Source organism: Artibeus jamaicensis, unplaced genomic scaffold (assembly GCF_021234435.1).
Source record: "Artibeus jamaicensis isolate MK-2021 breed Jamaican fruit bat unplaced genomic scaffold, CSHL_Jam_final contig_233, whole genome shotgun sequence".
In the NCBI taxonomy this organism is placed as follows: domain Eukaryota; kingdom Metazoa; phylum Chordata; class Mammalia; order Chiroptera; family Phyllostomidae; genus Artibeus; species Artibeus jamaicensis.
The window spans coordinates 51,356,518-51,376,547 of NW_026521486.1; the positions used below are offsets into that span (position 1 = coordinate 51,356,518).

A 20,030-nucleotide genomic window follows, 5' to 3' on the forward strand; every position below is an offset into this window, starting at 1 on the left:
CTGAGACTCGGCTAGACTGTTTCAGCCAGGTGTGCATGTTTGTCCTCGGGCCCCATTCCTTGCGAGGCACATTACAATCTCCATGAGGGGTTTTGTTCTCTATTACCACTGCTCTTCTCTCGGCAACTAGAACAGGGCCTGACGCACAGTAGGTGCTCAAAACCTGTTTGTGGAACTGTCAGTGCTCAGACACTATTTGTTTACCCAGAGATGTAGTCAAGGCTGATTCACAGGTGGACCAAAGTGCGGGCCTGCCCTATCTCCTGTTCCAATCACGAAGCATTCCGAGGAAGTCAGGCCTTCCGAGGAAGTCAGGCCTCCCTTGGGGGTGTGTGGGGGTGGGAGGCAGAGTACAGAGTGGGTTAGGGAGTGAACGTGTCTTCAGGAGTCTGCATATATTTGGTGAGTGACACGCACATGTGTGATACAGGCGGGAGTGTGTGCTAGGAACGTGTGCATGTTTGGGACCCAAGTGTGTGGGAGTCAGATGTGTAAACCGGCAGATTTTAGGCTCAAGACTGAGTCTCTCCTCCTCTTCTCCAGCCCCCACCTTTTCTTCCTCAAGAACCCTGGTGCTTCTGGATTCCCCCCCCCCCCAAGATCCCCTCAATGTCAAAACTTGGGCTGCAGACTGAGAACAAGCTATAGAGGCTCACACCCCACTCCACTCTCCCATTCCCCAAAACTCCCAAATCCTCAACTGGCCAGCACCTCCTCTACCTGGGGAGGGGTATAATAACGTCATTTCCTGGCCTCGAAATCACAGCAGCCAGGGCCACACCACTCTAACAGCACTTTCTGCCCTTGTCCTTCTAGGTTAGTCACCCCCTTTCTAGGGGGTCGAGGGTGGCCTTGGCAGGGCTGTGCTGAGAGGGAGGGGGCAGGGTCTGAAACCCAGGCCGCTGTGCCGCCCGCGGCAGTCCACCTGTGGCCTGAGCGCTGCGACACCGGGGGAAGGGGCGGGGCCTGCCCGACGGGTCCCCAGCTCCTCCCTCCGCCCTAAAAACTTAAGTCGCGGACCTAGCGCTCACTGCAGCTTCAACCTGAGTCTCGGCTGCTCACCTTCCTCCCTGAACAACATGAGCTTCAGCACACGCTCCAGCTTCTCCACAAGCTACCGGACCCTGGGCTCCGTGCAGTCGCCCAGCTACCGGGTCCGGCCGACCAGCAGCGCGGCCAGCGTCTATGCAGGTGCCGGGGGCTCGGGCTCCCGGATCTCCGTGTCCCGCTCCACCAGCTTGCGGAGCAGCTGGGGATCCGGGGGCCTGGCTGCAGGGATGGCCGGGGGTCTGGTGGGCATAGGGGGTATCCAGAGCGAGAAGGAGACTATGCAATGCCTGAATGACCGTCTGGCCTCCTACCTGGAGAGGGTGAGAAGCCTGGAGGCTGATAATCGGAGACTGGAGATCAAAATCCGGGAACACTTAGAGAAGAAGGGACCCCAGATCAGAGACTGGGGGCATTATTTCAAGACCATCGAGGACCTGAGGGCTCAGGTAAGGGGCCGTGGAGGGAACAGCCCAACTCTCAGCCCCGTTTGCCCTCCACGCAGTACCTCTTCCTCCCTGTCTCCCAAGGATAAGAATTTTAATAGGGTGGGGCACAGAGACTCCCTTCCCAACAGTCTGACTCCACCGCACAATCTATCTATTGTTCAGGGAGGGCGTTAGGAGTGCCCTGGGTTTCCACATTTACCCCTAGCCAATGGGACCCCCAAGGGTGGTGACAGTATGAGCTGGTCCTTTCCCTGGAGGGGAAGGGAAGGCCAGTGCTTGGGAAATGAACAGCATCAAGGGAGGTGAGACAAGGCCCAAAAAGAGGACCCAGACACAGGTTTCTGGCGAAGCGGGGACAGGTAGAGGGTTAAGCGGATGTGGTTAAGGCTGAGTCATACTAAGAGTACACTGGAAGCCTACCTGGGGGGTGGAGGGTGTGGAGGTGAGCAGGTGCCCTGGGGAAAAAAATGCCAGAAGGCCAGGGAGAGGACTTGTATAGTAGTAGTTGCTCACTTCCAGTAGGCCAGCCTTTGGAGGCCCCAAAGGAGACCCAGTGGGAGACTGGTGGGAGCCCAGGTATTTGAGACTTCAGGAAAGGAGGGAACAGTGTGAGGGGCACAGGTGGAAGCTGATAGCCTCTGGCTATTCCTGGGACAGGGATGTTTTCGCTGAGACATGCCTTTCACACACTGAGCGCAACCCATCATTGACTTCTTATTCATGGAGCAATCTTTCTCACCAATCCTCAGATCTTTACAAATTCTGTGGACAATGCCCGCATCGTTCTGCAGATTGACAATGCCCGTCTTGCTGCTGAGGACTTCAGAGTCAAGTAAGGTGGGGGGACTAGGGAACTAGGGGTGGAGTTAAGAAGGTCTGCTTCCTGAGCTAGGTCAGCTAGGGCCTCAGAGTGGGATCTTGTTCATCTGTGGGTGGAGCTAGGTGGATGAGACGCTCCATCAATTCATTCATTCACATAACCCAGTTTAAGAATACTTAGAGCCAAGTACGGCCCTCAGAGGAGTACCATCTGATTCCTGACTCAGTTTCTGTTGGCAGTGGGCACAGTGCTGCTCTTAGGTGCCATGAGTTGAAGAAGGTTCTAGATCCAATCACCTCCACTTCCACAGGTATGAGACGGAGCTGGCCATGCGCCAGTCTGTGGAGAATGACATCAACGGGCTCCGAAAGGTCATTGATGACACCAATATCACTCGGCTGCAGCTGGAGACAGAGATCGAGGCTCTCAAGGAGGAGCTGCTCTTCATGAAGAAGAACCACGAGGAGGCAAGCGGGGGCCACCGGCCAGGCCAGGAACCAGGGGCCAAGACAAGTCTGGGGGAATAACAGAGCAGGCTACCTGCAAGTAGTCTTGCAGGAAAGTTTAAACTCCCAGCCTGGGCTCTTAATCAGACTGTTGCCATCCTCATTAGGTAACCTAATTTACAACGTGATGAAGTCAAGAGGCCATGGGTGAGAGAATAGATGAGGAAGGAGGTAGAAGCAGCCAGCAACAGGAGTGAGGGGTGATGGAGGAGTGAGCGCAGGTGGAGCTGGCAGGGCTTCTTGGAAGAAGGTGGAAAGAGCAGGTTTGTGGAAGGAGGGTAGGTGGAGAGACAGGGTGAAGTGAGGAGAGAAAAATCACATGTGAGTGACAGGCACAGGCAGTAAGTGGGTTGCATTCTACCCATACAGAGAAGAAAGCCAAAGTGCGAAGCTAAGAGCTTTGTGTTCTCTTCTCCAACTAATCCTGTAGGTCTGGAAGAGCCAGTCACAGATGAAGAACCTTACTAGAACTCAGCCTTGAGCCCCTCCTTACTCTCCCCACCCTTCTCTCCTTTAGGAAGTAATTGGTCTACAAAACCAGATTGCCAATTCTGGGTTGACCGTGGAGGTGGATGCCCCCAAATCTCAAGACCTCAGCAAAATCATGGCAGACATCCGGGCCCAGTATGACGAGCTGGCTCGGAAGAACCGAGAGGAGCTGGACAAGTACTGGTCCCATCAGGTACAAGAGGGAAAGAGATGGATACTTGCTGGGCACAGAGGCACAAGGGGGAGGGAGGGAGACAGAGAAGGAGGGACCTGAGCATCATATCTCCTGCAGATTGAAGAGAGCACCACAGTGGTCACCTCGCAGACCGCTGAGATAGGCGCTGCTGAGGCCACACTCACAGAGCTGAGACGTACGGTCCAGTCGTTGGAGATCGACCTGGACTCCATGAGGAATCTGGTAAGGGCCCTCACTTCAGCTGCCCCAACTCCTCCCAGCCCCTTGACCTCTGTCTGCCTCAGACCCATCCTGTCTTAGCCCAAATCCTACCTCTTCCTTCATGAATTCCTTTTGTGCAGATAGAGTTGTTACTCTGCATTTCCTGCTGCTCCTACCTCCCTACCCTAGAAGCTGGCACAGAGTAGTCGTTCAAAGAGTGATGTCCTGAGTTCTGAACCACTCTGCAGAAAGTTGTTGACTCTCTCTCCACTGCACCTCAAGGTTCACCCTACCCTTTTCCCTGTGCCCCCTGCAGAAGGTCAGTTTGGAGAACAGCCTGAGGGAGGTGGAGACGCACTATGCCATGCAGATGGAACAGCTCAATGGGATCCTGCTGCACCTGGAGTCAGAGCTGGCCCAGACCCTGGCAGAGGGGCAGCGCCAGGCCCAGGAGTATGAGGCCCTGCTGAACATCAAGGTCAAGCTGGAGACCGAGATTGCCACCTACCGCAGCCTACTGGAAGAAGGGGAAGACTTCAAGTAAGTGGGGCTGTCCTTCCATCCACACAAGCTAGGGTCAAGATATCACTTCTCCCCAAATCCTGAGCTTTTGAAAGCCACGCTGAGCACCGTGCTCCTGAGTGCCCCTTTGTCTCCAAGCAAGTAGCCATTACAGAGTTTCCCTCCTGGTGAAGAGGATGGACTAAGTATTATTGCTCCCAGCTGTATTTAGTGTACACCTAGAATTTGGCCTTGGGTTTCCCTTTTATGGAGGGAGTGGCCTAGGGGAACTTGGAGATAAAAGGGCTCAGGGATAAGAGGTTTTTTTCCTCCACTTTCCTCATCTCCCTTCTCTGTGGGACTGTTTATAACTGAGGTTTGGTCTCCTGTTACAGTCTCGTCGATGCCCTGGACCGGAGCCCCTCCTTACAAACCATCCAAAAGACCACGACCCGCAGGATTGTGGATGGCAGAGTGGTGTCTGAGGTCAACGACACCAAAGTTCTGAGGCATTAAAGGCAGCAGAAGTGGGGCATCTCATGGCAGGGCAGGAGGCCAATAAAAAGTTCATTGAAAGATCACTTTGTGTCTTCCTTGGCTATTTTCATACTGTGCAAATCCCCTTTTTCAATAGTCTTCTCTCTGATGCGGCAGAACCACCTCTGACCCCAGGGGTTTTATATAGGTAGGGGAGTGGGCAAAGGAAGGGTCTGGGTTCTTGGAAACACCTTCTCAGAGAAAGAGGGGGGAATGGGTCGAGGGTAGCAGGGGGAACTACAATAGAATTGTATAATCTTAGCTTTGAAGAGACTCGGTAATCACAAGTCCTCTGCCTGTCAGGTGCTCTTTAGCAGGAACCAGCCTGAGGAGGAAGTAGAGCCAAGGACAAAGCAAAGGGAAGAGAAAAGCCCGGCCAGAGTATACAACTGGCTCTCCCCGGCCTTGCTGCTCTACATTCTTGACCCCCTGCCCAGTGCTTCCTACCCACAGCTTCTTCCCCTGCCCCCCTTTTTCTTTTTTAATCCCCACCAGGGAAACACTTATTAATTTTAAAGAGAAAAGAAGGAAAGGAGAGAGAAAGATGGGAGAGGGAAACATCAATTCCATGTGTGCCCCAACTGAGGGCAAGATTTGCAGCTGAGGCATTGGCCCTGACCAGGGATCAAGCCTGAGACTTTTCGGTTTATGGTGCAGGATGTGATCCAACCAACTGAGCCACACTGACCAGGGCTACCCCTGGCCCTCTTACATTCCGCCCCCAAACCTATGGTCCTGTATGCTCTGCTTCACTCAGTTGGGGTAAGACTTTTAGCGCACTAGAGGTCTGGCTGGGACTGGAGTAAATGAGATCATTGCAGGTGAAAGAATATTCCAGTGGTTCCCTTCTAGGCAGGTGGTTCCCCTAAGTCAGTGCCCACTTAGGTAACAAAAAGCACCTTAAAGCTAACCGAAATATCACAACTGCATTCCATCGGAAGGGTCATCTAGTAGCGACAAATGGACGCCTAAGCCTAATCATGTGCTTTGATTGGGATGATAATTCATCTTTTAAAATTAAACTATATCAAAGTGACCTGGCTGGCATGGCTCCGTGGATTGAGTGCTGGCCTGTGAACCAAAATATCACGGGTTTGATTCCCAGTCAGGGCACATGCCTGGTTTGTAGGGCAGGGCCCCAGTTGGGGGCATATTTATTGATGTATCTCTCCCTCTCTTTCTCCCTCCCTTCCCCTCTCTCTAAAAATAAATAAAACATTTATATATATATATATATATATATATATATATATATATGTATGTGTATATATGTGTGTGTATATATATATATAAAAATATATATAATTAATGTACAAAATCCAAAAGGAGAGAAGGAAACAAGATTAAATACTTCCCACTCCCCAGAGGTAACATTGTAAAATAGTTTCTTAAACCAGACATGTACACATTTTCCTTTATGTTTGTAGGATCATACTATTCTGCATCTTGATTTCTCAAACTCTGCTTTCTTCATTTCACAATACATCTTGGACACCTTTCCAAGACAGTACATGTAGACCTACCTTTTTTTTCAAACCCAAATGAATAAATTTGGAGTCTCTTCTACCTTCTTTTGGAATCTATATACATCTATTCCATTTACCAAAAAGAAAAAAATTAAAGGTTTTATTTATTTATTTTTAGACAGAGGGACAGAGAAAGAGAAAGGGAAAATAGCATCACTGTGTGGTTGCCTCTTGAGCTCCCTGTACGGGGGCCTGGCCTGACTGGGAATCGAACCAGTGACCCTTTGATTCACAGGCTGGCACTCAGTCCACTGAGCTACACTAGCCGGGGCCGAAAGGAAATTATTAGTTCCACACTGGGGGGAAAGCACAGAATTGTGATTATGCATTCTGTCCCCTCTCCTGTTTTGGTGACATTTTTTATGACTTTTTCCCTACCCATTGTCCAGTTGAATGTTTCTGTCACACAAATCTACTCTCAATCTGTAATAAAGAATAATTACTATGTTCCAAATTCTTTCCAAAAATCAAATCCTTGATCTATTAATGTCCAATTATGGTCACCAGACCAATCTGACAAGTGATGTCTAGGTCTTTTTTGACCCTTGCCTTAGCAATTTGTCATCCATCTAGTCTGAGAGACAGCATACAAAATGTGACATCATTTTACATAAAACTTTTAAAATAATTTTTAAAAAAAGATTTTGTTTATTTTTATTTTGGAGAAAGGGAGGGAGAAAGAGAGGGAGAGAAACATCAACGTGTGGCTCTCTCTCACATGTCCCCAACTAGGGACCTGGCCCACAACCCGGGCCAATTCCCCTTGACTGGGAATCGAACCGGCAACCCTTTGGTTCACAGGCTAGCACTCAATGCACTGAGCCAGAGCTATATAAAACTTCTTATTGCATCTGTATAGGAATAATGTTGGGGTCATTATTTTAGAAGGACCTTAATAATTTTCTCTCAGGTCTCAGCAACCGAAATTCGGTGAGGAAGTGTTATTATACTTAATCCCGGTACCTTGTCCACCTCATTTTCCTCTTCAATTGCTGCCTTGCACCAGTGTGTGGAGTGCAAATGTCCCCAACTCAGGGCTTCTAGTGATGGATGCCTTGGTCTTCGGTAGTTTTAGTTTGTGTAAAAATGCTACAATTAAGGTTAATTAATATGCAATTAATACTTGTGATTAATAATTATGCTGTGTCAGCACGCCTACAAGATAAGTTCCTAGAAATGGTATGCTGGCCTCCGTATTAACCATTTTTTTTGTTTTGTTTTGTTTTGTTTAATTGAAACTTTTTTAAAAGATTTTTTTAAATTTATTTTTAGAGGGGAAGGGAAGGAGAAAGAAAGGGAGAGAAGTATCAATGTGCAGTTGACTCTCATGTGTCCCCTACTAGGGACCTGGTCTGCCATCCAGGCATGCACCCTGACTGGGAATTGAACCAGCGACCCTTCGGTTTGCAGGCCCGCATTCAATCCACTGAGCCACACCAGCCAGGGCCATATGAACAAATATTTATGAAGTACCTATTTTGTGCCAGGCCCTGTGCTAGTCAAGTGTGCATGTGGTAACCAAAGTGGGTATTGCCCCTACCTCATGGAGCTCAGAGTCTAATGCAAAAGTATGTGCATTTTGTCTTTCAACACATACTTACTGAGGACCTAGTATGTACCAACCACTCTTATAGGCACTAGGGATACACCAGTGAACAGAGCAGACAGAATCTCTCTCCGCATGAAGCCTATATTCTGGTGGTAAGAGACAAAAATCAATAATAAGACTAATGTAGCCTGCTGGCAGGTGATGAGCGTTATAGCCCCGGACAGAGCAGGCAAAGAGGGTTGTAGTAGGGGAGGCAGGAAAGGAAAAGTGGGTGCAGGATGATCCAGGGTAATGAATCTTTGACTGAAATGGAAAACTCAGTTTTTACTATGAAATGCAGTGTGGCGCTGGCCAGTGTGGCTCAGTTGGTTGGACACTGACCTGTAGGCCAAGAGGTGGCTGGAGGGTTCGATTCCCAGCAGGGCACATGCCTGGGCTATGGGTTCGGTTCCTGGTCCGGGCGCATACAAGAGGCAACCGAACAGTGTTTCTCTCTCACACTGATGTTTGTCTCCTTCTTTCTCTTTCCCTTCCCTTCTCTTTATAATCAATGGGCATGTCCTTGGGTGAGGATTAAAAAATGTATATGTATATGTTAAAAAAAATACAATGTGTTTACTTTACAATCTTGAACAATATGAGGATCCTTGGTGGAGAAAATCTAAAGACTGAGGCCCCGAGAACAACACCGGGACCGGCAGAACCTGTGGGTGGTGGAGCAGCTCCCGGAGGAACTGGGTGGGAATCTTTATCACTGTAGGGCCCTGAGAGGAGAAGGGCCAGGAGGGCCTGCAAAGCGAACAGAGCAAGAGCTGCCCTTCCTGAGTGAGGTCTGAGCAGGAGTTACATGAGAGGTTATCTGGGAGCTGCTGTGGGCAGGCACCCCTGTGGCCTCCGGGTACCTGGATTGTACTACCTGGGGGAAAACATTCTACCTGAAAGCAAGGTGCCCTGGTGAAATGTCTCTCCTTTTTCTGAAAACATAACATTCATCTGCCTCACTTGCTTCTGTTCTTTCTCCACCCCGACCCCCAATCTTTATAAGAATCTACAGGAGATGAGTCTTTGGAAGGATGATTGAGCTTTACTTTCTGAGATTTGTTTTAGGAACGCATTCAGAGTAGTTTTCCTGACTTGTCCGCCCCTCTGTTTTCCAAATGTGTAAGTATAATGTGGAATGTGTTGGCTTCGACGCACAGGTGCCCCAGAGGTCTGGCGAGCACCCCCAAAGGGTTGCACCGGTGTGGCAAGCTGTCACTGTAATTTAGTCAAGAGGAATCCAGCCTTCCCTGGGGCCCTAAAAAGGAGAAACTGATGATGGCTCAGCCGCCAGACGTGGGACAGGGAGCAGACAGGCCGGTGAACAGACCTCAGCAAAGGTGACGGCATGGGGACCTGCCTAAGGTTAAAGCAGAAAGTCCCTGGCAGAGTCTGAGCGGGGCTTGCAGCTGAGTCAGGCTAATTGGAGTAACCTGAGACGGCCTGCAAACACCTGACATAACTATCCCTCCATCAGACAATGTCCCACAGTTCCCAGGGCGCTTATGTATTTGATCCTCATTACAATCCTGTGAGGTATGCGGGGCGGTGGGTGCTGCTATTGGTTCTGGCTCAGAGGTAGGCACTGAGATTCAAAGAAATCTTGTGACTTGTCTGAAGCCACTGAGCTAGAAGCTTAAAGCAGGAAACCACATCCCCACACTCCCAGTCCGAAGCTCTGTCCCCCATGTATTATAACTTAACTAAGGTTCTCAGCCCTGGCTGCAATTCAAGTCAGCAGAGGAGTTTTACAAACAACACCAAGGCCCATGTCCCATCTCCAAAGATTCTGGTTCAATTGTTTTGGGCAGGGAGCCCAGGCGCCCAGGGAATCTTAAAAGGGCTGCTACGTGGTATCAATAGGCAGGCAAGGTTGAGAGTTGGACCCAACCTGTACCTCCTGATGTGGCTGGCCTTGGTCATGCCTGTTCGACACAACGCACTGCTGGAAAAGCCTGATGCCTTTGGGGCAGTCCTCCTCCGCCTGCAAGAAGATGATGGCGCGAGCAGGGGCCCATTCAATTTTCCAAAGGCCAAAGGGAAAAATTAGTGATTCCAAGGTTGTGCTATGGAATTATGTGTCCCATCTCACCCATCCCCTGTCTAGGTGCAATCCAGAGCAGATATTAAATTAATAAATGGTACAGGAAGGGGCAGAATGGCAGGTATCCTATACTGTCATTTTTTAAAAGAAGACACAAACAACAACATATATGTATTATATACATACATACACACATATATATCCAGGTGTGTATCTATACATATATGTCCTTATACATGTACAAAGATCTCTGGAGAGATACACAAGAAATTGGAAACAATGACTGCCTCTGAGGAGGGAAACTGGGAGACCAAGGTGGGAGGGAGACGGGCTTTCCCTTGCACATCCTTCGTACCTTTTGAGTCCTACACTACTAATCCAAATTCAAAATATTCTTATTGTATTTTTTCCATTACCATTTATCACCCCCTTGTTGTTGTTTTTGTTGTTAACTATGTTGTTAACATAGTTGTTAACTATGTATAGTATAGTTCCTGTACTATAATAGTACAGGAACCTGCAGCCCCAGGGAAGGAAATGTTGCACCCTTCTTTGTTTCTGTCCCACCCCGTTCATTCAATAAGTCATTCAACAAATATTGGTTGAGCACCTACTATGTGCCAAGAACTGTTCCAGCAACTGGGAATACAGGGTAAACAAGACAGATAATCCTTGCTCCTGTGGAGCTTACATTCTAGTAGAGGGAGAGACAGTAAATGATCAATGTAATGAGTAAATTATATAACCTGTCAGAAGAGGTATGATGGGAAAAGTAGAGCAAGATGTGAAAAATCAGGAGTTGGGGGATGTTCTAGTTTCCTGTTATCACTGTGACAAACAACTATTAGCTCAGTGGCTTACAACACCCATTTGCTATCTTACGGTTCAGGAGGTCAGAAGTCCTAAAATCAGTACACAAGCAGGAAGGGCTGTGTGCCTTCCAAAAGCTCTAGGGGAGAATCAATTTCCCTTGCCTTTTCCAGTTTCAAGGGGCCCTCTGCGTTCCCTGACTCCTGCCAGACCTGTTATCTTCAAAGTCAACTGCATAATCTTTCTGAATCTCTCTCTCTGACTTCTGCTTGCAGTCTATCACGTCTCCTTCTCTGACTCAGACCCCCATTGTCCCCTCACAGGAAGGTCCTTGGGTGACATCAGTTCCACCCAGATGACTCATTATGACCTCCCCATCTCAAGACCCTCTTACCTTAATCATGACTGCAAGACCCCTTTGCCATATAAGGTAGCATTCAACATTCTGGGGATTAGGGTATGGACATTTTCAAGAGAAGAGTAATTATTTTGCGTACCATAGGAGGGGACAGGCAGGTTACAATTTTAAGTTGGGAAGTCTGGAGAGAGGGTGGCACTTTAGTCAAAACTGAAGGAGATAGGAGATAATGAAATTACTGTATTTTGCCATGTATGATGCACACTTTTTTTGCCTAAATTTTTAAGGGAAAATAAGGATGCACATTATACATGGGTAGTACTAATGCCATATCTATACAAATGTTTTAAATTCTTTTACTTATGATTATGCATTAAAAGTGTAAGTCTAGAAAGCAATAACAATATCTGTATGCAAAATAATACTGTAGAATATGATAATAGGTTTTATACATAAATTAAAAATTGAATTAAAATAGCCCTGGCTGGTGTGGCTCAGTGGATTGAGCACCAGCCTGCAAACCAAGGGGTCGCTGGTTTGATTCCCAGTCAGGGTACATGCCTGGGTTGATGACCAGTCTCCAGTGGGGGACACACAAGAGGCAACCACACATTGATGTTTCTCTCCCTCTCTTTCTGTCTCCCTTCCCCTCTGTCTAAAACAAACAAACAAACAAAAATTTTTAAAAAATGACTTTTTTCTTGATAGTTTGGGCCAAAAATGTGGGTGCGCATCATACACAAAAAAATACAGTAAATAAATGGCAAAGCAAGAATTCAAACCCACGCAGTCTGGCTGCAAAGTCCAAACATAGGAGATGGGATGAATTGTAACTCAGTTCCATTCCAAATTCGTGCCTTTTTGCTTCGGGGGCAGTAAAGCTAAAGGGCACTCTTCTCAGACACCATTGCAGCTAGGATGTGAATTATGTTCCACTAATTAGATGCAATTCAATCATATTTGGTAGGTGGAAGTAAGACAAAGACCCTCTCCTGCTGCTGTGGTTGCTCCTGCTGGCAAGCATGGTCATGAGGCTGTCGGGTTTTTCTGGAGCAATGTCCAGTGTCCCGTCATTGGTTTTGTGAATACTGAGAGGCAGCCACACCAGGAGAAGTAGTGGCTTCCTGATCTATAGGCCGCAGCTGCCTGAGTATGTCCATAGGGTCTGTAACTGCCTCATGCTACAGGAGGTTGCGTTTCCTGCAAATAGAGTCAAGTATGAGACCTTCAAGGAGGAGATCTGGGAGCAGTTATGTCACTTGACTGGGTGTGAAGGCAGTGGAATTCCAGTTTCCACGTGTAATGGCAAAACTGGTAACTTCATTTACTACCTGGGGCTACCTGAAAGGTAAGGCTTTGGCAGACTACATAGTTGTTGCAACAGACCACAATGGTGAGGAACAGGAAATCAAAGGCTCCGATGTGGTCGGGCTGCCTTGGCTGCACTGGTTAGCTCAGAGAAAGGAAATGGAAAGCTCAGAGTTTTAAATTCCTGGCTCAAGAGGACCAGACTGCTTCTAAGATGTCCTAAATGAATCTCTCAAATGAATCTCTCTCTCTCTGCAGTCATCTGACTGGTGTTGTGGAGACCTGAAGCTGCAAGTTGTTAACTACATCACAAGTTGTAATCACAAGCAGGTCTTACATGAAAGCCAAGACACTGAGGAGGATCCTAAGAATGGACAAAGGGGCTTTGGGATACGTGTATTTCAGGATGCTAACTACACAGACGTCACTAAATCTCACTGGCTGGCAAAGGTACCCTCTGCTTCTCTGTCTAACAAGGCTGGTCCTGTCTCAAGTGAGGACTGTAAAGGCCTCATTTACGGTAGTTAACGTGCAGTGGATGTCTCAGGTGTATTAAGTAGGGGACAAAAATACAAAATCTGGCTCTAGAGGAGAAGACACACAAACCAAAAGATTTTGCTAGTTGATATAGACACAAACTTGAGGAATGTGTCTGGGGTTGGATCCTAAGGGTGCTAAACCAGAGAGGAAGAAGCAGTTTTAGATTGGGCTGAATTTATTGATTTGGGTTTATTTACATGGGTTCAGAGATGCCAAACTCAGTGTGCTGACTCCAGCAACTTGGACTAACTTTATCTCTTTCTTCCATCAACTGGCTAAAACCTGGACTCCATAGCAGTAGACAACAAATGAAGCTGAGTTACCAGAAATCTGACTGCATGATTCAGAGGAAGGAATCCAAAGAATTAGGGAGAGGAAAATGTTGGAGCTGATTTAGCACGTACAGTCTACTCACCTGTCCCTAAATAACTTGTCCAAGAGGCCCTAGGGGATAGTCCCTTCACTGTGACATTGATAAATACACTTGTAAGAGAGGTATTTTTGGTTTTGGTTTTGTTTGCGTGCTGTAAAAGATCATTTTAGTAGATCCTATTTATTTCTCTTCACTCAAAATTGTGAAGAGAAAGCAACATAAAATATGAGGCTAAGGAAGCTGGTCTTCAAGAATTGTCTTCACACAAATTTTTTCTGGTATAACAACACTTCCAAGCCTAGAGCTACTCAAAGATGAATCAGGCAAATAAGAAACTATTTTAGCCCTGGCTGGTGTAGCTCAGTGAATTGAGTGCAGGTTGTGAACCAAAGGGTCACCAGTTCGATTTCCAGTCAGGGCACATGCCTGGGTTGCAGGCCAGGTCCCCAGTGGGGGCCATGTGAGAGGCAACCACACATTGATGTTTCTTTCTCTCTTTCTCCCTCCCTTCCCCTCTGCCTAAAAATAAATAAACAAATAAATAAATCTTTAAAAAAAGAGACAGTTTTATTTCAAACAGGTTAGGTGGTATGCGTGCCACAGCAAAAGCTGGTTGTAGCAAAAAGTTTCATTTCAAACCTGCATTGACATATAAATTAGACATTATTTGTGAATGATTAATTTCTGGTAAATTCAATCCAACATTACACTAATTTCTGCATTTAGTACTAGAGGTTATAGATCCTGTTTTAGTACTAGAGGTTAAATGTTCATCACCAGAAAATGAGAATAACAGCTACTACTAAAATAATGAGATGTGAAATCCACTCCCCAGTATTGCTTTGAAAATATTCCTCTAGGCTATTAAAAGAAAATCTGACTTTATATAAATGTATTATTTAACTGAAATTCTTCACTCATTATCTACTGTTGACTCGTCACTTCTTTTCCCATCTTTTACCTCAACCAGTTTAACACCAGTGCTGCTCAACTCTTCGACTAAGGGCACTTCCCGCCGCCCCCCCCACCCCCCAGTTCTGTGCACATGTGATTAACCAAAACAATTTTGCCCAAATTGGCTTTGACTGCAGCCAATTAGTTAAACTCTTCCTCCAGTCAGCGGGGATCCTACGTCCACTGTGAGCACTTTATTCTCAGATAAGTTTTGTACCCTTTCTGCTTTCTTGTCTTCTTCAGTGTGTACACCTAGAAGCCATGTAAGTAGGAAGCAGGAGCTTTCCAGTTCTGTGAAGATTTCAGGTAAAGCTCCAGCTGCACCAAGAACCTGCCCCTCCATTCTGTCAGCCCAGCACGAAGTGGGGTCAGTTTATGTTCCTACTTCAATACGGCCTCCTGGAGCTGCATACCAAAGATCATCATGTTCCACAAAGAGTGATACCATTTTAGAAAAGATCAGTTTACATATGCGTTTTCCTTCACTGTCTTTGGAAACAATACCAGGTCTAACTGCTATCTCCTGGCCTACCTTTAACACACCTTTTAGAATACTACCACCAGCCACACTCCCCTTAGGATCAGCAACTTCACAGCCAGGTTTGCTGACTCCAAAGGATTTAATAACAGTCAGTCAGGGTTCTGAAGTAAAGTCTCTTGTGGGTACTAGGCTTTTCTTTACTGTGTACTCACAGACAACTGCAATATTGTATTTTAGCTGAGCAGAAATTGGAACAAAAGGAGTTTCTTCTGCTACTGTATGAATGCAAGAACTTGTTCATACTGTCCTTTATTTGAGCTTTCTTTTTCCTTTTCTTTCTTTGAAATTTTATTTATGTATTTTAGAAAGAGGGGAAGGGAGGGGAAAAGAGAGGAAAAGAAACATTGATGTGTGAGAAAAACATTGATCAGTTGCCTTTTGAAGGACCTCAAGCCCCCAACCAGACACCTGGTCTGCAACCAGGAATCAAACCAACAATCTTTCAGTTTGCCAACAATGCCCAACCAACTGAGCCACACCAGTCAGGGCCTGCTTGGCTTTCTTATACTAAACCCATTTTATTTTGTAGAATCAAAATATGCTTCAGTCTCACGATCTCTATAGCAGCTGGGTGTTCAGAAGTCTGAGGCTGAGGATGGGACTCATTGTCAGCTGTCGGAAGAGTTGCATCCCTCAGTGCTGCACCATTCAGCTCAGTAGCCATCAAAATACCATGGCCAGGACAATCAACAAAGGAAACATGTCTAAACAATTTGAAGTTTCCTTTGGTCCCTGGAACGTCCATAGGAAATTCATCAGGAGTGTGACTTCCACAGGATCATTCTGACTGAGGGCAGCTTGGGTCATCAAGTTTATAAAACTTTTTTTAAAGATTTTATTTATTCACTTTTAGAGAGAGGGGAAGGGAGGGAGAAAGACAGGGAGGGAAACACCGATGTATGAGAATGTGTGAAATATACATTGATCGACTCGCTCCCAACTGGGGACCTGGTCCACAATTCAAGCATGTGCCCTGACCAGGAATTGAACAAGCAACCTATTGGTTCACAGGCCAGCACTCAATCCACTGAGCCACACCAGCCAGGGCAACAACTTTATTCTTAATAGCTAAAAACTAGAAACAATCCAGGTGTCCTTCAACAGGTTAACACTTAAGTTGGGGTACACCCATGCAGTAGAATATTACTGAGCAATAAAAAGGAATGAATTATTGATACATGTAACAACCTGCATGAATCTGCAGATTATGCTAAGTGAGAAAAGACAATCCCAAAAGATTACATACTGTATGATTTCATTTATTTATATAACATTCTTTTTTATTTTTTTAATTATATTTTATTGATTATGCTATTACCGTTGTCCCAATTTTCCCACTTTACCCCCCTCCACCAGCACCTCTCATTCCCCCACCATTGTTCATGTCCATGGGTCATGTGTGTCAGTTCTTTGGCTATTCCATTTCCTATACTGTCTTTACATACCCATGGCTATTCTGCAACTACCTATTTATACTTCTTAATTCCCTTCCCTCTTCACACATTCTCTCCTTCTTCCTCCCATCTGGAAAACTTCTGGTAACTAATTTCTTTTCTCTTGCTTCTAAGAGTCTCTCTTTATCTTTCACATTTTTTTAAATATTAATGTGTCTTGAAGCGGACCTCTTTGCATCCATCATAATTGGGATTCTCTGCACTTCCTGGACTTGCATGTCTATTTCCTTCACCAAATTAGGTAAGTTTTATTTCATTCTTTTTTCAAATAGATTTCCAATTTCTTGCTCTTTCTCCTCTCCTCCTGGCAACCCTGTGAAGCAAATGTTGGGCCTCTTAAAGTAGTCCCAGAGAGTGTTTATATTATCCTAATTTTTAAAATTCTTTTTTCTTCTTTACTGACTAAAAAACCAATGAAACATTAATCTTATTTTCCATCGGTTATAGTTTTTCAGAAATTATAACTTCTTCTGAATTCAATAAAAAGTGTTAATTATGAATATGGCTTACTTAAAACTAGAAATATAAATGGTTCTGATCTTAAAAAAAACATAAAATAAAGTAAAATAAATAACAGTTCATCTGAGTAGTTGTTTTTTGCTTCCTTATGTTCTAAATCATTGATTTCATTCTCGGCTTCATCCATTCCACTGTTGTTTCTCTGTAATTTGTTCTTTATTCCAAGTAGTGTATCCTTCATTTCTGACTGGGTCTTTTTTAGGCTGCTGAGGTCCTCACTAAGGATCTTAGTCCAGCACTTATATGCCTTGAGTATCCTTATAAACAGTATTTTGAACTCTGCAGCTGATAGATTGCTTTTTCTATCCTCCATTTCACTTAGCTCTTTTTCTGGAGTTTTGATCTGTTCTTTCATGTGAGCCATGTTTCTTTGTCTCCTCATTTTGGCAGCCTTCCTGTGTTTGTTTCTGTGTATGAGGTGGAGCTGCTTTGACTCCATGTCTTCATAGTATGGCCCAATGTAGTAGGTGTCTTGTGGGGTCCAGTGGGACAGCCTCCCCTATCACCCAAGCCAGGTTCTTCAGGTGCCCCCTTTTTGTGGGCTGAGTACACCCTCCTCTTGCACTTGAGCCTTGGTTGCTATTGGCAGATCAATGGTAGGGATTTATGAGAGCCAGTCAGCTACAAGGACTGACTGTGATCACTGACCATCAACCTCTTCCCTCCATGGAGGATCAGCTGGGCAGGGGCAGGGTGGTCTGTAGCTGTCCACTGGGTGCACTGGCCATGAGGTTCCCTGAGTGGTACAGGCCAAGGTCAGCCCCGACCTGTGTTTTTCCTGGGGCACCCTGCCTTAGCTGTTAAGCAATCTGAGATGGCTGCTTCTTGTTCAGGGCTTGGAAGTGGCCAGGTGAAGCCAAGCTGGGACTGTAATTTGGCTGCTGCTAGGCTCACTGAAGCCAGCTGTTGCTTGTTTGACAGAATTTAGGAGCCAAGACCAGCCACTGTTAAGTAAAAGCAGCTTGGGTGGGCCCATAAATTGGGTGGGGTAGAGCCTCTGCGGGTATCCCAGGTGGGTCACACAGTATTAGGTTGATATAGCCTTAGACATGGCACCAGGCTATCAGCCCTATGGAGGGAGAGCTCAGCAAAGGGATAATGGCCTCTGCTTACCCCAGTGCCAGCCACTTCAGTCTCTCCCTGGATACCACTGGTGCCCTTCAAGCAACTACCCCAGTGCTGGAGGTCAGAGGGAGGGAGGATGAGTAGGTGAGTCCATGTGTGGATTCCCCAAGAGGTCCTGCTTAGGGCTCCAGCAGCCTCCTCCACCGACTCAATCTCTGCTAGATTTTGCAGCCAGAAGTTATGGGAACTTATCTTCCTGGCATTGAAATCCTGGGCTGGGGGGCCTGGTGTGGGTCTGAGACTCCTCGCTCCCTATATATCCATCCTGAACTTTTATACAGGTTATCCAGGTGGGTGTGGGGTCAGCCCATTCTACATCCATATCCCTCTTACCAGTCTGGATGGATGCGTTTCTTCAATTTTACAGTTGCCAGACTTCCATTCAACTCAATTTCTGATGTTCCTGAGTGATGATTGTTCTATTTATTTTTGTTTGTTTGTTTTATTTATTTATTTTAGAGAGAGGGAGGGAGAAAGAGAGGGAGAGAAACATCAGTGTGCAGTTGCCTCTCATGTGCCACTTGTTAGGGACCTGGACTGCAACCCAGGCATGTGCCCTTGACTGGATTGTCCTATATTTTAGTTGTAATTTTGATGCTGTGTGAAGAGGTGAGCTGTGTCTACCTACATTGCCATCTTGACTGGGAGCCTTATGTAACATTCTTGAAATAAAGTTATTGAAATGAAGAACAGTTTAGTGATTGCCCAGGAGTTAAAGGGGAGATAAACCCAGAGGGAAGTAGATGTGGCCATACAAGGACAACAACAGGAATCCTTGTGGTGATGGAAAGATTTTCTATTTTTATACTATTGATACCTTGTCTGTGATATAGTGCTATAATTTTGTAAGATGTTGCCATTGGGGAAAACTAAGTAAAGGGTATATGAAAGTCTCTGTGTTATCTCTTTTCTTTTTTAATATTTTATTTATTTATTTTTTAAAAGGGTAAGGGAGGGTGGGGGAGGGAAACACTAATGTGTAGTTGCCTCTTGCACACCCTTTACTGCAGACCTGGCCCACAACCCAGGCACATGCCCTAGACTGGAAATCAAACCAGCGACCCTTTGGTTCACAGGCCCACGCTCAATCCACTGAGCTACACCATCCAGGTCTCTGTGTTATTTTTTACAAATGAAAGTCTACAATGAGGTACATTGACCTCTGGCCAAGATGGAGGTATAAGTAAATATACTTTGCCTCCTGCAAAACCAAAAGAAGGACAACAAATTTAAAAACAAAAAATAACCAGAACTGCCAGAAAATCAAACTGTATGGAAGTCTGACAACCAAGGAGTTAAAGAAGAAATATGCATTCAGACTGGTAGGAGGGGTGGAGACGGGTAGCTGGAGTGGAGAGAACACACAGCAAGGTGGCGGCTGGTGGACCAGGCAGTCCCACATTTGTGTGTGGATAAACCAGGAGGAACACCTGGGGAGCAAGACAGACACCACAACCCATGATCCCAGCACCAGAAAAGAAAGCCTCAGAACCTCCGGCTATAAAAATATGTGGGGGTTGCAGCAACAGGAGATACTCCTAGCTTCATAGGACAGTGAGTTGGAGAGACCCACAGTGTCCTAGAATGTACACAAACCCACTCACCCAGGAATCAGCACCAGAAGGGCCCAATTTGCTTGTGAGTAGTGGGGAAAGTGACTAAAGCTTGCCAAGAGCTGAGCAAGAGGCATTGTTCCCTCTCTGACTCCTCTCCCACATATAGCACCACAGCTCAGCAACATGGGTTGCCCTGCCCTGGTGAACACTCAAGGCTCTGCCCCTTACAATGTAATAGGAACGCCAAGACAAATATGGCCCAAATAAAAGAACAGATCAAAACTCCAAAAACAACTAAGTGATGAAGAGATAGCCAACCTATCAGATGCACAGTTCAAAACACTGGTAATCAGGATGCTCACAGAAATGGTTGAGTATGGTTGCAATATAGAAGAAAAAGTGAAAGCTATGCAAAATGAAATAAAGAAAAATATACAGGAAACCAACAGTGAAGGGAAGTAAACTGGGACCCAAATCAACAATTTGGAGCAGAAGAAAGAAATAAATGTTTAACCAGAACAGAATAAAGAAACAAGAATTAAAAAAAAAAAAAAAAAAGAAAGAGAGGCTTAGGAACCACTGGGAGAA

The 20,030-nt window shown here is 45.9% G+C and overlaps 1 protein-coding gene and 1 pseudogene across 1 annotated transcript; one reads left to right on the top strand and one right to left on the bottom strand.

Annotated features, from left to right (window-relative positions):
* The first annotated feature begins 971 nt into the window (after window positions 1–971).
* On the top strand, window positions 972–4,790 carry KRT18 (keratin 18). The gene is made up of 7 exons (XM_037137519.2): window positions 972–1,496; window positions 2,246–2,328; window positions 2,627–2,783; window positions 3,340–3,504; window positions 3,604–3,729; window positions 4,025–4,248; window positions 4,605–4,790. Exons 1-7 carry the CDS (start codon window positions 1,080–1,082, stop codon window positions 4,723–4,725), a joined length of 1,293 nt encoding a protein of 430 aa, XP_036993414.2. The 5' UTR covers window positions 972–1,079; the 3' UTR covers window positions 4,726–4,790.
* Window positions 4,791–14,264: 9,474 nt separating this feature from the next.
* LOC119041625 (eukaryotic translation initiation factor 2 subunit 3-like) lies at window positions 14,265–17,371 on the bottom strand (annotated as a pseudogene).
* Between the last annotated feature and the right edge of the window lie 2,659 nt (window positions 17,372–20,030).